Raw genomic sequence first — 15910 nt, 5'->3', positions numbered from 1 at the left:
TATGTTAATAATGTTTAGCAAGTATTATTTATAACATGTTTATTTTGTCTTCATTTCACAAAATTGATAGACATTATACAGTTTCAATTTCCTGCTTGCCAAACTAAAACAGAACACACAGAAGATTCTAGTCAGCATTTATCAACATTTATCCAGCTGCCAAGGCATACAACATGTTTATTTTGTCATAATTTCACAAAACTTGCTATATCCCGCAACGAGAACCCTCAGAACAGTTTCGATCTCAATTAAATTTCAAAAGTTTTCAGAAAACTTTAATATGGAAAACTTTGCCTAGACACCAAATTCAGAATCAAAAGTCATGTTAATATGAGCTCAACAAAATGCCTTTCAGGGCTCTATGCTTACTATTCTTTCACTTGTGCTCCTAATTAAAAAAAAAAAAAAAAAAAAAAAAAAAAATTAAGGAGCACTAATATTAGTCTTCCCATTACAAGGTGATATTTGACTACTTAAAAATGATTTACAGGGAAATTTTGTTTTTACTGTTGTAATGGCATTTTTCTAATTTTTTTAAAAGTATGTAATCTTTAATGTCAATTTATATATATTCAAGCCCGAAATTATTCATACCCCAGGCAAATTCTGACTTAAAGTTTTGTTGTTGTTGTTGTTGTTGTTTTGACCGGAAATGACACAGGCTTCTTCTAAAAGATAATAAGATGATGTACAAGAGGCGTCATTGTGAGAAAAAAAAAAAAAAAAGAAAAAAAAAAAAAAAAAACTCAGCTTTTATTTACATTTGAACAAAAAGTGGCATTTCCAAAATTATTCATACAAACTGTCACAGTCTATGGGAAAATCCAAAGTTCTATACCAGTTCCAGTGGCTACAGGCTACAGATGTTTTGCACTCATAGGACATGCAAATCTCAGAGGACATGGTCAGAAGCCAAAGGTGACACCCGTGCTGGCCAGGAGGATAGTGAAAGAGGTAAAAAAAAAAAAAGAATCCAAGGATCACCACCAAGGTCATCCTGATGAATCTGGGCTCTGCTGGTGGCAGCATCTCAAGGCAGAGGGTCCAACAGACACTGCACACTGCTGGGTTCCACAGACGCAGACCAAGGAGGACACCACTTCTCCAGATAAGGCACAGAAAAGCCGCTTGTCCTTTGCAAATGCTCATCTGGACAAAGAAGAAAACTTCTGGTCTTCTGTTTTATGGTCAGATGAAAAAAATTGAATTGTTTGGCCACAATGACGTAGCCTTCATTTGGCGTAAAAAAGGAGAAGCCTTCAACCTCAAGAACACCATCCCCAGTGTCAAACATGGTGGTGGGAACCCTAATGTTTTGGGGGTGTTCCCTGGTGAACCAGGGAACCTAATCACAGTAAACAGCACCATGAAAAGGGGGATGGGGGGATTTCCCCCCTCTGGTCTATGCATCCCTGCCTCAGCTGAATTATTTTTATCCACAGTGGGGATAAAACGTCCCGCGAAGCAGCTCCTATGTCCCAATCTAAATCAAATGATTCGCCATACAGGCTTTAAAGTCGTCAGAATCAAATGATTCGCGATCCGATTGGAGCGCTTCGAGACAGTGAATCTTTTTGCGATGCAGTGGTTTACTGATTCCAGAGTTTCTAAAAAGCTCAGATGATACTTTGCTCACCTTCTCTATAAAATGTATTCGTTGTTTGAAAATAAATAATTACTATAAATAGGCCTAACTTACGATGATTTTATTAAATTGTGATCACATAATACAGCTTCCGTCTTATTAAAAACATTTCATGACCTGACACTCATTATCTAGTTCTTCACTAAAAAGACGGGTATATAATGCGTGCTGTTAACAGATTACACTAACAGTTCGGTCAAAAAAAGTTTTCAAAAGCATCTCGCCCTCTGTTTTTTTCACAAATCGCATCCTCTATATAGTTGCAATAGAAATTACTGAACCCCCTTGACCTACAAGACATTTTGCTGCAGAGAACAAAATTTTGTGAAAGCAAGTCAACAAAGGGATCAGTACACTATTGGAGGAAGTTTTTTCATACACATTTTAATAATTCTGAGAATATAAGTTGATGAATAATGAAAGAAAATCAAATTGGCTCTAAACGTTCATGTTCAAAATGATTCAACCCCTAAACATAAAATTGGGTGCAGAATATTTTATTCTTTAAAACCACCAATAAATGCTGCTTGGAAATGCTTAAAAAGCGTCTGTCACCTCTCTACTGCAATCTTGGCCCATTCCTCGCCTCAAAAAGCTTTCAGAACAGTGATAATCTTTGGTTTTAACTTTGCCACAGCTTTCTTTAAGTTCAACCAAATATTTTCAATGAGAATTAAATCTGGAGACTGAACAGGCCACTCAGGAACATTCTATGACTGAACCCTGAACCAAGAATAAGCAGATTTGGATGTTTACTTTGGCATGATTGTCCTGCAGGAAAGTCCTTTGATCACTAGCTTCAGTCTTTGGACCAAATGTGTCACAATTCTTGTCAAAATGACCTGATACTTCAAAGAATCCATGATGTCCTTTATACGGTCATGGTTTTTACTTCCTGCAACAGTAAAACACCCCCATAACAGGACTGGCCCACCTCCAAGTTTGACGATGGAGATGGTGTTCTTCTGTTCAAAAGTTTGTCCTTTTTGGCACCAGAAGAATCCAGGGGTCCAAAAAGTTCCAGTTTGGACACATCACTTCATAAAACATTCTTCCAGAACTCCACAGGTCCATCCAAATGAATTTTAGCATGTTCAAGTCCGCCTTTTTGTTCTTCTTGGTCAAGAGTGGTATTCGGCAAGATGCCTCAACGTGAAAGCCATACTTGTTGAGTGTTCATCCTATACACTGCATTGAAATGTTTTTCCTCCTTTCGTCGGGTCATCTTGCAAATTTTTGGCTGTACATTGCAGGTTTTCTCAGTTGCTCTGATCAAACATTTTATGATATTGTACTTTTTTTGTTCAACACTCTCAAGAGGTTTTCTGGTACAACACATTTTAAACTAGGGAATAAGGCTGCCAGCTGTGTCTCTATGAATTGTAATGTCTTAGAAATGTTCATGTAGCCTTAGACTTTCTAATATAATAATTATTTCTTCTCTATAGCTTTGGTTAGAGCTCTGTAGACTTTACCATATTTGCTACTGAACTACAGAACAGGCATGGGCTAAATGTATGTGTATCAGCCCAAGCTAATTCTTTTTTTTATATATATATATATATATATATATATATATATATATATATATATATATATATAATAGAGTTTTAATAGAATATAATTTGTTTTTTTTTTGTTTTTTTATCACTTTTAATATGCCAGCAAACTGTTGTAAATGCAATTTTCATAAAGTTGAATAATTTCGATTGCAACTACATATATATATATATATATATATATATATATATATGGCATGGTTGCAATCAAATGTTTTAAATATAAACTTCTGAATACATAAATATTAAATGATTTAAATAACTTTAAAAAGATACTTTTAAAATGAAACTAAATCTGCCAGTAGAAGTTCTCCCTGCACATATCCCCTATCATATACCTTTATCGTGCACTTGCTGCTATTGCACTCCTGGTTAGACCTAAACTGCATTTCGTTGCCTTTTACTTGTACATGTGTAATGACGATAAAGTTGAATGTAATGTAATGTAATCTAATTTAATTACTGAATCATATTATTCATTTGATTCGTTCAAACGGCTGATTTATTCAGGATTAAAGCAAGTGACAATGGTGACGTTCATTTACTACACAGTTTGAATGGAGATAGGCAGTGGAGCAGCAATTTTTTTTGTTGACGAAATAGAGCTAAAGCAGGCAATAGTCATACACTCACTTAAAAAAAAAAACATTATTAATATCATTATTAATCTCACACGCGTTAGTGACTGCTGTGGCCTAATGGTTAGAGAGTCGGACTTGCAACTCAAAGGTTGCGGATTCGAGTCTCAGGTCCGGCAGGGATTGTCGGTGGGGAGGGTGAATAACCAGCACCTTCTCCACCCTCAATACCACGACTGAGGTGAGTCCCTTGAGCAAGGCACCGATCCCCCAACTGCTCCCCGGGCCCCGCAGCGATAGCAATATGGCTGCCCACTGCTCTGGGTGTGTGTTCACGGTGTGTGTGTGTTCACTACTGTGTGTGTGCACTTGGATGGGTTAAATGCAGAGCACAAATTCCTAGTATGGGTCACCATACTTGGCCTCACTTCACCTCCTCCTTTCCTAAAGTTCACGAGCACCTTGAAGTTATGGATTTAAACAAACAAATCCTCTCTAGTGTAAACAATGGTTCGCTCATAGTAATATTTTTTTACATAATTTTGAATAACATTTTAAGTAACATTCTAACTTACATGCAAATTTTTATAAGAAAATGACAGATCGTTTCGCTAGATGTCTTAACCCTATTCCTCAGCTGGAATCATTTAGAGCCATTTGAAGCTGCATTAAAACTGCAATTTGGACCTTCAACCCACTGGCCATCATTAAAGTCTACTATGGAGAATAATCCTAGAATGTTTTCCTCAAAAAACTTTAACTTCTTTGCGACTGAAGAAAGAAAGACATTAACATCTTGAATGACATGGTGGTGAGTAAATTATCCGGAAATGTTTATTCCGAAAGTGGAGTAAAGCTTCCTTTAAGAAAGTGTTGCTTTCATGTACTTTCTAGCATATACAATACGTATTTGTTTTGTATGTGTGTGTGTGTGTGTGTGTGTGTGTGTGTCTGTTTGGTTCACTCCAAGCAGCTTAGGTCTCTGGCTCACGGGCTCAATTGTCTAGAAATGTGTTGATAAATAGTGAATGTTTGTCAGTGTTATTACTTGGAGTTATGATAATGAAGAGAGCAATATGTTGGTGTACAAACTGCAGTGCTTTATCAATACCTTTCAGATTGGGCTAACGCACCATGGTTGTGTTTATTTTTTTATTTCTAAACACTAAAAATAGAAGACGCTAAAAAGCCTCAAATATTTACCCGACTAAGTAGTTGGTTGTCTTCAGAACAGCATTTAAAATTAAATCAGATCACTTGTGAAAAAGCATTAAACCAAAGTTGAATCTAAAACATACTTTTGAGTTGAATAAATTAATAATGAATGAGTGAACGAAAACAGCCCTTCAATTCAGCAACACTTCACAGGTTCATCTCAGGATAAGCAAATATGAAAGACATTTTAGGAAGAACAATATTAAATCAAAGATGTTATTTCATCAAAGCTAACTGACAAAAACCGAAAACTTTTGGGAAACCTTTTAACCATTTTTAAGTAAATCAACACACAAGTTTATCAACTCAGCCTTTTTTAGAATGCAAACATTCCCTTGACTGGTTTTGCTCCATCAACATGTCATCAACATTTCCTTCATCTCCATCAAGAGTCATTTTCTTAGCCTCCTCCAAGAAAAAAAAATAACTTCAACAATTTTTACATAGGCAAATGCATTGTATGCCTAGTCAAACGAACTGCACAGCCATGTTCAGTGATGGAAAAAAAAAGCTATAAAGCAGACATCTTTAGAAGTAAGAAAGTATAATTGGTGAAAAATGATTGTAGATGGATCTTGAAAATTAAAAAATGTAAAACACATAATGATGATCTGGTAGTTTTCAAAAACCCAAGACATAGCACGCTTCCTCACATTTGTACTTTTCTGAGTAAGCACTTTGGGAACGCTTACATTTACATTCACAGTCATGCTTTCAAAACATGCAAACGACTTGAAGAAAACTCTCTGTGCATTGTCCAAAATAGTTTCAAACACAAACTGACCATTCACACCGTGTTTGTGTCCTTTCAGGTAGTTTTGTTAAACCAATAAAACTAGTTAAACAAATGTGTTTCTTCCAAGTACAATTTTAATTTAAACCTCCTCAAAAGAAAGCAGAAAGAATCACGAATCACCTGAAACGAACATGATGGATTTCTACAAGAGTCTGTTGTTTTTACTGGGTAGGTAAAACATACAATCTGTCAAATGTCCGTTTCTAGTTTTATCTTTCAGACAGAGACACTTAACTAAGCTGAATGTGTTGCTCTAATCATGCTTAAACAATATACGTCTACTTGAGAGGTTAAATCCTGTAAGACATTAATAAATAACTTTAGACATCATACTGATTTTTTTTAAATGCGACTTTATACACATATAGAAAAAAAAAATGATTTAAATTTCTAAATACTGAGCATCATTCTGTTTTTCTAACTTGAAGGGTTGTTCTTGGTTCAAACAAAGGGAGGACAAGAAGGTGAGATTTCTTGAATTGAACTCTATTGCATTTTTTTTGTTAATGAGTTTGTGCTGCTTTGAAGCACTGATTACCATCCAGAAGTGATTATGCAATACTGAAGATCATCATTGACTGTGAACTTATCTGCTAAAGTTTCAAACTGTGCGAGAGCCCAGTCAATGAATCTACAAAAAAAGTGAGGTATTAAGATTACCAAACAATAATAACTTTAATGCATCCTTCCTGAAAAACATAATATGTTTTTAGTGTCCCCAACTTTTGAGCGCTTTATACAGCATTATTTATTTTAAAGCGGCTTTACAGACTCACATTGTGTGTGTGTGTGTGTGTGTGTGTGTGTGTGTGTGGGGGGGGGGTGTACCTGGTATTCATCACGTTGTGGGGACCAAATGTCCCCACAAGGAAAGGAATACCAGTAGATTTTGACCTTGTGGGGACATTTCTCAGGTCCCCATGAGGAAACAGGCTTATAAATCATGCACAATGAGTTTTTCGATGAAGTAAAAGTTTGCACAATCTCCTGTAAGGGCTAGGTTTAGGTGTAGGGCGATAGAAAGTACGGTTTGTACAGTATAAAAACCATTACACCTATGAAATGTCCCCATAAAACATGTAAACCAGTATACATACATATAAGATTTCAATCAGAATAGAAACAAATAATTGTAATTGAAAAAGTTTTTTCCATTGAACATATTCCAGTGAATGTAGCAACTTGGGGAACAGCCACTCAGTCAACTCCATTTTATGACTGGTATCCCCAAAACGCTTTGGATGGAAACAGCTTAACCTGTAGTCACACTGCTACACAAACTGACCCGTGGTGGAAGCTGGATCTGACGAAGACGTACAGCGTGAACAGAGTGACCATCACCAACAGACGCGACTGCTGCAACACCAGGATAAACGGGGCAGAGATTCGGGTTGGAAACGTTGATTTAGATGTCTTCAGCAACCCAGTGTGAGTCTATCTGACATTCGTATAAAGTTACAAATTCTGGCCAGTTGGTCAGTAACTTGTCCACAATTACTTGAAGAATATTATATTATGACTTAAAAACAGTTTTAATATGCTATTTGAAAACTGATGCTTTTGAGTGTTATCATGACATATCCATATCATATCTATGGGTTTTCATAGGCAGTACATTTGTTAACTCGCGCATACAGTGTACATTTTAAGACATCCTCAGACCTTAGTCATACAAAGACAAGGCGTCATGCCTCAGACTAAAAAGCTTTAGTCAAAGGACAAAATGGCATCATGTCTCAGACTGAAAGGCGTCAGATCTCAGGAAAAACGACATCAGGTGTCAGGTTTTGTACAATTAGACATTGGACAAAATGGACTCAGATTAAAGGCATCAGGCGAAACAGACTCATGTGGAGTGTGACATCACGCACGCGGTTCAGAAAAAGCAAAGTGGTGTGGAACGTCATTTATTCTCAACTTGTCACTATAGAACCTTTTCCTGAACCACTCTCCAGTGTTTCTAGTTGAAGTATCCCATATTCCCAGCTATTAATCTAATGTTAAACTAGGGCTAAAATGTATATCACGATATATTTCTTAATTTCGGTCGATACGATATAATTCCGATATCGATATGGACAATATTAAAAAGCCTAAGGAAAAAACTGCCGAGGACACACAATGGATGTCTGTACCTACAAATGTCTGCAAACTGAATTTGCAAAGTCTATAATGCCTCCAGGCTCCTCCTATTAAAATTATATATATTTTTAAATAAAAATAGTAAACAAAAATAAGGTTCACTTTTTATTTGTATTTAGCCTTTACAAACAAGAAATGTGATAAACTATCAAATAAATAAAACTCTCAGACTCAGCTTATTAACAATAATATATTTCCATTTAAACGAGAACAGGCTTATTTACTTGACAGAACTGTGAATAATCTATACAAATATGTATTTTTTGACTAAAGACTAAATTAATTTCCTATAAAATCGCTTAAAAAGGGGGAAAGAAATCATAATAAAAATTATGCCACTAGGTCAACTAATCCTCTTCCAGAAGGAGGTGCTGTTTCCCGCATTTTCCAGGTAACATTTGGACACAAAGTAGCGCAGTGGTCATGAATTACTTGATAAGGAATTATAGTAAAAATTAAATGAAAATGGCAGAAACTTTTTTGAATACAGTAAAGTTTCCTTTTTAGACATTCATTTAACTATGTCAAAGCCTTATTGAAAATCTATTTGAAGCGGTCAACGTTGATATTATGGCGAACGTTTGCATGAACTGTGTATAACTTACCAATGGCAGAGTTTATCTGAACTTAAAAAGCCAAACCACTTCCACACCACTGAATTAGTCTTTCCTGTCTTATCAACTATTTCGTCTGCCTTCTCTTGTGGAAGCTTGTTCATCCACATCTGTATTGCAGTCAGGGGTACTCATTTTGTAGCTAAAACTTTCCGTGATGGAGCTTAACAAACTACTGCTGAGCGCTGGCAGCGTGTCTGTGATGTACGTCATCACGCAATTTTGTTCTGCTCTTTCTGACAGCTGAGCACTGAACGTCATTCAGTGACAAATGCTAATGTATAAAATTATATGCAAATGTATATCGAAATATCGGAAATGGGTTTAAAAATCGTATCACCTTTATTGAAAAAAATTCTATCGCGATATATATTGATATCGAATTATTGTCCAGCCCTATGTTAAACCTATTAAAATGTTTTGAAAAAACACATGGCTCTATAGCGCCATCACTTTGCAGTGTCGCAATGACCGTCATTTGTCAGTGCCTTACTCCTCAAAGTTTAATGAGTGTGTAAATGACACGAAGCTGCTAGCTTTATTTGAATGGGTTCCTCTAGAGACCGGAACAGAAGAGCATCCTATCTCACGTTATAATTTGTAATGTGGCGCTCGTCGTTTGATCAGGAAAAAGGTCTATACTGAACAATTATGGAAAAATGTTGGTTTATTTATTAATAATAATATCCAACAAGATGTATCCATTACTTTCAAAAGCATTATGTTAGGCGTTGTGATTCTGACTCAAAAAAAAAAAAAAAAAAAAAAAAAATGCTATTTTTGTTATAAACATATTGTCCTGAGTCAGTCTTTGATTGTTCAGTGTGGAAGAATTAGTGCTTCAGTGCACCCTTGATGTTGGTGCAAGAATAGACAGTAGCTACTTGACTTAAAATGACACCTAATTAAAGAAGGAACTGGATTTGATCTCTTGCACTGCTGTCTAGAGTAACTATGTAACCATCTGACTAGGCCTGTAGCGATACACTAATCTCACGATACGATACGATACACGACATTCATAATATTTAGCCAACGATCCGATTCGATGTAATTCGATACGATTCGATACACTTACATCATTTTCTGATAGATTTAAAAGAGACAGAGTGATTTTGGTGACATCTTGTGAGTGTTTCATTTACTTGGATTGAATTAATTGAAATAAACTAAAAAAACATAAGACAGCTTGCAAAATAAATGCTGGACAAAATTAATCAAAGATGTGTTGAGAAGATTAGTTCCATTTATTGAAACAGTGCACACTGTAGCTTACAAGCCTTTGAAAAGTAAATAAAGTGCAACATTGCAATTTGCAATTAGGCTTTTATCGACAATTACATGACATTTATACATTTAAAAGTCAGCATTTGCAGTTTTGGCCCTTCTTTTTCAGGACCTCTGCAATTTGACTGAACATGCCCTCAATCAACTTCTGGGCCAAATCCTGACTGATAGCAACCCATTCTTTCATAATCACTTCTTGGAGTTTGTCAGAATTAGTGGGGTTTTGTTTGTCCACCCGCCTCTTGAGGATTGACCACAAGTTCTCAATGGGATTAAGATCTGGGGAGTTTCCAGGCCATGGACCCAAAATTTCAACGTTTTGGTCCCTGAGCCACTTAGTTATCACTTTTGTCTAATGGCACAGTGCTCCATCGTGCTGGAAAATGCATTTTTCTTCACCAAACTGTTGTTGGATTGTTGGAAGAAGTTGCTGTTGGAGGGTGTTTTGGTACCATTCTTTATTCATGGCTGTGTTTTTGGGCAAAATTGTGAGTGAGCCCACTTCCTTGGATGAGGAGCAACCCCACACATGAATGGTCTCAGGATGCTTTACTGTTGGCATGACACAGGACTGATGGTAGCACTCACCTTTTCTTCTCCGGACAAGCCTTTTTCCAGATGCCCCAAACAATCGGAAAGAGGCTTCATCGGAGAATATGACTTTGCTCCAGTCCTCTGCAGTCCATTCGCCATACTTTTTACAGAAGATCAATCCGTCCCTGATGTTTTTTTTTTTTTTTTTGGAGAGAAGTGGATTTGCTGCCCTTCTTGACACCAGGCCATCTTCCAAAAGTCTTAGCCTCACTGTGCGTGCAAATGCGCTCACACCTGCCTGCTGCCATTCCTGAGCAAGCTCTGCACTGGTGGCACTCCGATCCCGCAACTGAATCCTCTTTAGGAGACCATCCTGGTGCTTGCTGGACTTTCTTGGACGCCCTGAAGCCTTCTTAACAAGAATTGAACCCCTTTCCTTGAAGTCTTGATGATCCTATAAATTGTTGATTTAGGTGTAATCTTAGTAGCCACAATATCCTTGCCGGTGAAGCCATTTTTATGCAATGCAATGATGGCTGCATGCGTTTTTTTGCAGGTCACCATGGTTAACAATGGAAGAACAATGATTTCAAGCATCACCCTCCTTTTAACATGTCAAGTCTGCCATTCTAACCCAATCAGCCTGACATAATGATCTCCAGCCTTGTGCTCGTCAACATTCTCACCTGAGTTAACAAGACGATTACTGAAATTATCTCAGCAGGTCCTTTAATGACAGCAATGAAATGCAGTGGAAAGTTTTTTTCGGCATTAAGTTAATTTTCATGGCAAAGAAGGACTATGCAATTCATCTAATCACTCTTTATAACATTCTGGAGTATATGCAAATTGCTATTATAAAAACTTAGGCAGCAACTTTTCCAATTTCCAATATTAATGTAATTCTCAAAACTTTTGGCCACGACTGTAGTGTTGTAAAGAGAGAGAGAGGAGAAATAATATTTTATATACAATACATTAATGTATAAGAGATGAAAAATGAAGAGTCAAACTAATAATGAACAACAAATACACAGGAGCAACTCACTTTTTGTCTATCTCCAGATGTGCTGTAGTTTCTACTATTCCATTAGGAACTACCTTCAACTACTCATGTAATGGGACGGAGGGACGTTATGTTTTTGTGAATATTCCTGGAACTTCAAGAATTCTCACTGTCTGTGAAGTGGGAGTCTATGTGATTTTTCCAGGTAACTCAAGAGCTATTTAATCTACCAACCGCTGGATGGAATGCAATGGAATTTGACTTTTTTCTTTTTTTAAGTTATTAAAGTTATTCTTGTTTTATTAAGACTTAGAAAAGATATTACTTAGCAAGGATTTTGACTCAGCCAGTTCAGACAGAATGGATACAATTACATTTCTAGATTGAAGCAAATCTCCATTACTTTGTTCAAAGAGTATACAATAAGCCAACTAAAACCACCATTTCTCGACACTATGACATCTTACAGGTAATCTGGCAACAGGAAAAACCGTCACACAGTCTTCAACCTTTGGCACCTGGCTTGCTCATCAGGCCATTGATTTAAATCCAGGTTTTAAACAACCGGGATCATCGTGTTCCTCAACCAATAGTCAGACTAACCCATGGTGGAGGGTGGATCTGCGTTATATTTACAGAATAAGTACAGTTGTCATCACAAACAGACTAGACTGCTGCCCAGAACGAATAAACGGTGCAGAGATTCACATCGGAAACTCTTTAGAGAACAACGGCAACAACAATCCCATGTGAGATCACCTTTCAGTGACTTAATATCCATAAAAATCCCTAAAAACACATAAAGAGTGCAAGTCTAAATTATGTTTTCTCTGTCTCTTTTTAGATGCACTGTGATTCCTAGCATTCCAGCTGGTGTTTCCTCCACCTATGTATGTAACAATATGGAGGGTCGATATGTGAATCTCTTTATCCCTGGAGATTCAAGGTTTCTTACTCTGTGTGAGGTGGAGGTCTATGGAGAAGGTGTGAGTTATTTGATCAACAGTAGTTGGCAATATATTGTTTTTGAATTCACTACATTAAACACATTTGTTTTTATTTATATTGCTAGAGAACCTGTATATTTAATGTTATCTGGGTCTTTTTGTTTTACATCATGCACTTTTGTTTGTGATTTTTGGGCATCACTACACAAACTCTAATTGCATTTGTTGCATCTTAAGTGGCAGATGCATTTGCACCAAACTGCTGTAGATATTGTAGTCACAATGCATTTCATGTTTTTAATATTCACATTTAGTGTTTGCTTTTCCCTTCTGTGCATGAATGTTCACTCTCATGTGCCCTTCTAGGACCTTTACTGAAGAAAACTTTTGTGAGGATGAAACTGCAACAGTCCGGTTTGAGTCTGTCTGAACCTGAAATGAGAGTCCAGCTCCTGTCACAGGTGAGAGAGTTAAACATACCGATATCTGAAATCAAATCTCATTGATAGCAGTTTTAAGAGATCTGCTCATTTCAGCTGGAGTCTGCTCTGGCCAAACAAGGGATTTCTGACGTGAAGCTGCAGTGGACTCAACCGCCCAAACAGGAAGTGAAGCGGAAGGAAGCTGCACCAGGTGAGCACTTTTATACAAACACTGGAAAACGAAGTATTGAATTTAAATTAAAAATAATTCAAATGAAAATGCATATATTTGCAACAAATTAAATAGAAAGTGATGTTGTATAATGTAATGAACTGTTTTGTTTGCAGCTCAATGTTCTCTAAGAAAGAGATGATGATGATGATGATGATGATGATGATGATGATGATGATGATGATGGGGAAACTAAACTCTCTTCAGATCGTCTGTGATGTTCTTCATTTACATACACAAATATTCCATGCTCATCAATGTTAATTACAATAAAGTTGTACATAAAAGTTGAAACTGCTGATTCTTGAAACTGATTTTTGTAAAGGTAATGCATGATAATGCAAAAATATGTTCAGTTGTAAGATTTTTTTATAAAGATATATTCAAGATGTAGCTATTATTGTATTAATTTTGACATTAAGGCAAGCTAAAACAATAACACATGGTCCTAATGTAGTATTTAATTTTTTCAAAAATAAATGTAGACCTATACTATGTGAAAACAAATTACAATGAGGTTCAGATGTGTTGATGAAAAAAGTGACAGATACAAGAAAATTAGTTAAAAAGGTAAACACACATGAGAGAGAGATAAAAAAAAAAAAAAAACTAAAAAGGAAATTGAAAGTTCAAGAGATAACCTTTAATTATTTTAGCCAGTCGATTTAAACTTTTTTATGTGATGATGATTGGCCATATAACAAATATTGTTGTCCATGGTTTCAAAATTTGGTGTTGGTGTGTGAGATGTGTGAGATTTCCCGGCCTGAAATTTTGCCCCAGTGCGCCCCTGCCGCCAAAAGAAACGTATTGTGATGTGTCATGATACTGGAAGTCATTGTAAAATGCAAAACACATCCATCTTAGGTAATATCAAGCGGTCATAAAAAAAAAAAAACAGGTATAAACGAAGTTCAAAATATAATAATGCACTGACCAACCCAATGGCGCTGGTAAGAAATCAGTTGGAAAGTGTACTACTTTACCATTGCAGTAAAGATTCACTTTGTGGCAACAGACATTTAGAAAATAATGCTCTAAAAAAGTGCTTAATTATGCTGAATTATCTTAACAGTGAGAGAAAGACAGGTGAGTGATGGAGATAGAGGGGAGAAAAGTTGAGGTTGGTCACACAATGCGCCTTTAAATGTGTTGTGAAATGAAACAACACACTCTCCATCCTACAAGAAAGGCAAACACCTTTAATCAACCTTAAAGGAGCTCTACAAGTGCCTGTGGATCTTACTGGGCAACGTACAACATGTATCATGTATCTGCTATTTTGCTTGATTCACACTAATAATAACACTGAGTTTTCCTTTGTTCTTAAGTTCAACCTGGTCAAAGCGGTTAACAGCCTGCAGGAGGAGAATTTTTTTTTTTTTCAAAAGTATTGTATAACTTTAGTAGACCAAGCGATGTTCAGGTACACAAATTCAAATGAACTTTACATTGAAAAAATAATATCTGAAATTCATCTAAATCTGGTTGTTCACAGGGTTTGTATCAATCAAGAAATGGCACATGGAGCAGATAGTAAGAATCATTTACTCTGTTTGGTAATTGATTTTTAGAGGAATGCTGAAATACATTACCAATCCAGACATCAAATACTCTACATTTTCCAGTTCCTATGTTAGACTTTACAGCTCTAATATACTAAACCCATCACTATATAAGTCTAGATCAAAATATAACATGTTTTAAAATGCACACACATACTGTATACACAGGTATATATGGCAACAGTTTTAATTTCACTCAAGAAAATTAGAGCTTTGGTTCAGTCTGATCCAATCAAATGCATGAAGTTGACAAAGGCCTATAAAAAAAGGGAGCGAACCCTAATCCTAATTAAATGGACCCCAATTAAATTGAAATATTAAGCTAAGAGAAATCAGCCAAATTTTATACTGTCATGATTAAATTCAGTTCAGATGATGACAACCAAATGCAAGTGTTCTGAAGGACTGGAAATATGAGCTTTACCTATGACAGAATAAATGGAGCAGTGATTTGTGTCGGAAACTTTCCTTACGACATTTACAGCAACACCGTGATTTTTTTTTTTTACTTTTTTTTTTGACTTTTTTCATCTTTGTTTACAACTGGACATAGAAACAGGCAACGGATGTGCTGTAATTTCTATTATTCCTTGTTTGCGGGAGTGGATACAAAAATCACAGAAGCGGAACACACAATGTGCTTTACTTGATGTGCTTCTGAGTGGTGACGTTAGTAATACAAATAAAAGAAGACTTTTTAGAAAAGAAAGAGAGTAGCCTACATGTATTAGTGAGCCGAGCAGTTTCTAACACACTTTACTTCTTTACATATTTTCTTAGGAAACTGGGCATCAAGGGAAACGGTTATACAGTCATCGACATCTGGGGACTGGTTTGACGAAAAGGCCACTGATGGTAATCGAGGAGAACTGCAGTAAAGGTCTCTAAGAACATTGTCAGAATCAGAATCAGAATCAGAATGAGCTTTATTGCCAGGTATGTTTACACATACTAGGAATTTGTTTTAGTGACAGAAGCTCCACAGTGCTACAGAATGACAGCGACAAGACGATACATATTATAAAAAGAACAATATACAAGTACACAAGACAGACAATGTGCAAAAATAGCAAAGACATTTGAATGGAAGTAAGTATGTGCATTAAATAAATAACTGAAAAGTGAAATAAGAGTGTATAGTGTTGTATGTTCCACGATCAAGTGTTCATGAGATGGATTGCCTAAGGAAAGAAACTGTTTCGGTGTCTGGTCGTTCTAGTGCTCAGTGCTCTGTAGCGCCGACCGGATGGTAAAAGTTCAAAAAGTGAGTGTGCTGGATGTGAGGGGTCCAGAGTGATTTTGGCAGCCCTTTTCCGTACTCTGGATAAGTAGAGATCTTGAAGGGTAGGAAGGGTTGTACCAATGATT

At 36.4% G+C, this 15910-nt stretch overlaps 1 protein-coding gene across 1 annotated transcript; it reads left to right on the top strand.

The window, feature by feature from the left end:
- The first annotated feature begins 5924 nt into the window (after positions 1–5924).
- LOC141332479 (uncharacterized) lies at positions 5925–15420 on the top strand. The gene is made up of 8 exons (XM_073837616.1): positions 5925–5961; positions 6963–7221; positions 11436–11581; positions 11846–12125; positions 12221–12360; positions 12690–12784; positions 12860–12956; positions 15323–15420. The coding sequence occupies exons 1-8, from the start codon at positions 5925–5927 to the stop codon at positions 15418–15420; spliced, it is 1152 nt and encodes a 383-aa protein (XP_073693717.1).
- Positions 15421–15910: the final 490 nt, after the last annotated feature.

The sequence above is a fragment of the Garra rufa genome, chromosome 3 (assembly GCF_049309525.1).
Source record: "Garra rufa chromosome 3, GarRuf1.0, whole genome shotgun sequence".
Classification (NCBI taxonomy): domain Eukaryota; kingdom Metazoa; phylum Chordata; class Actinopteri; order Cypriniformes; family Cyprinidae; genus Garra; species Garra rufa.
This window is presented reverse-complemented; position numbering and strand designations above follow the sequence as displayed.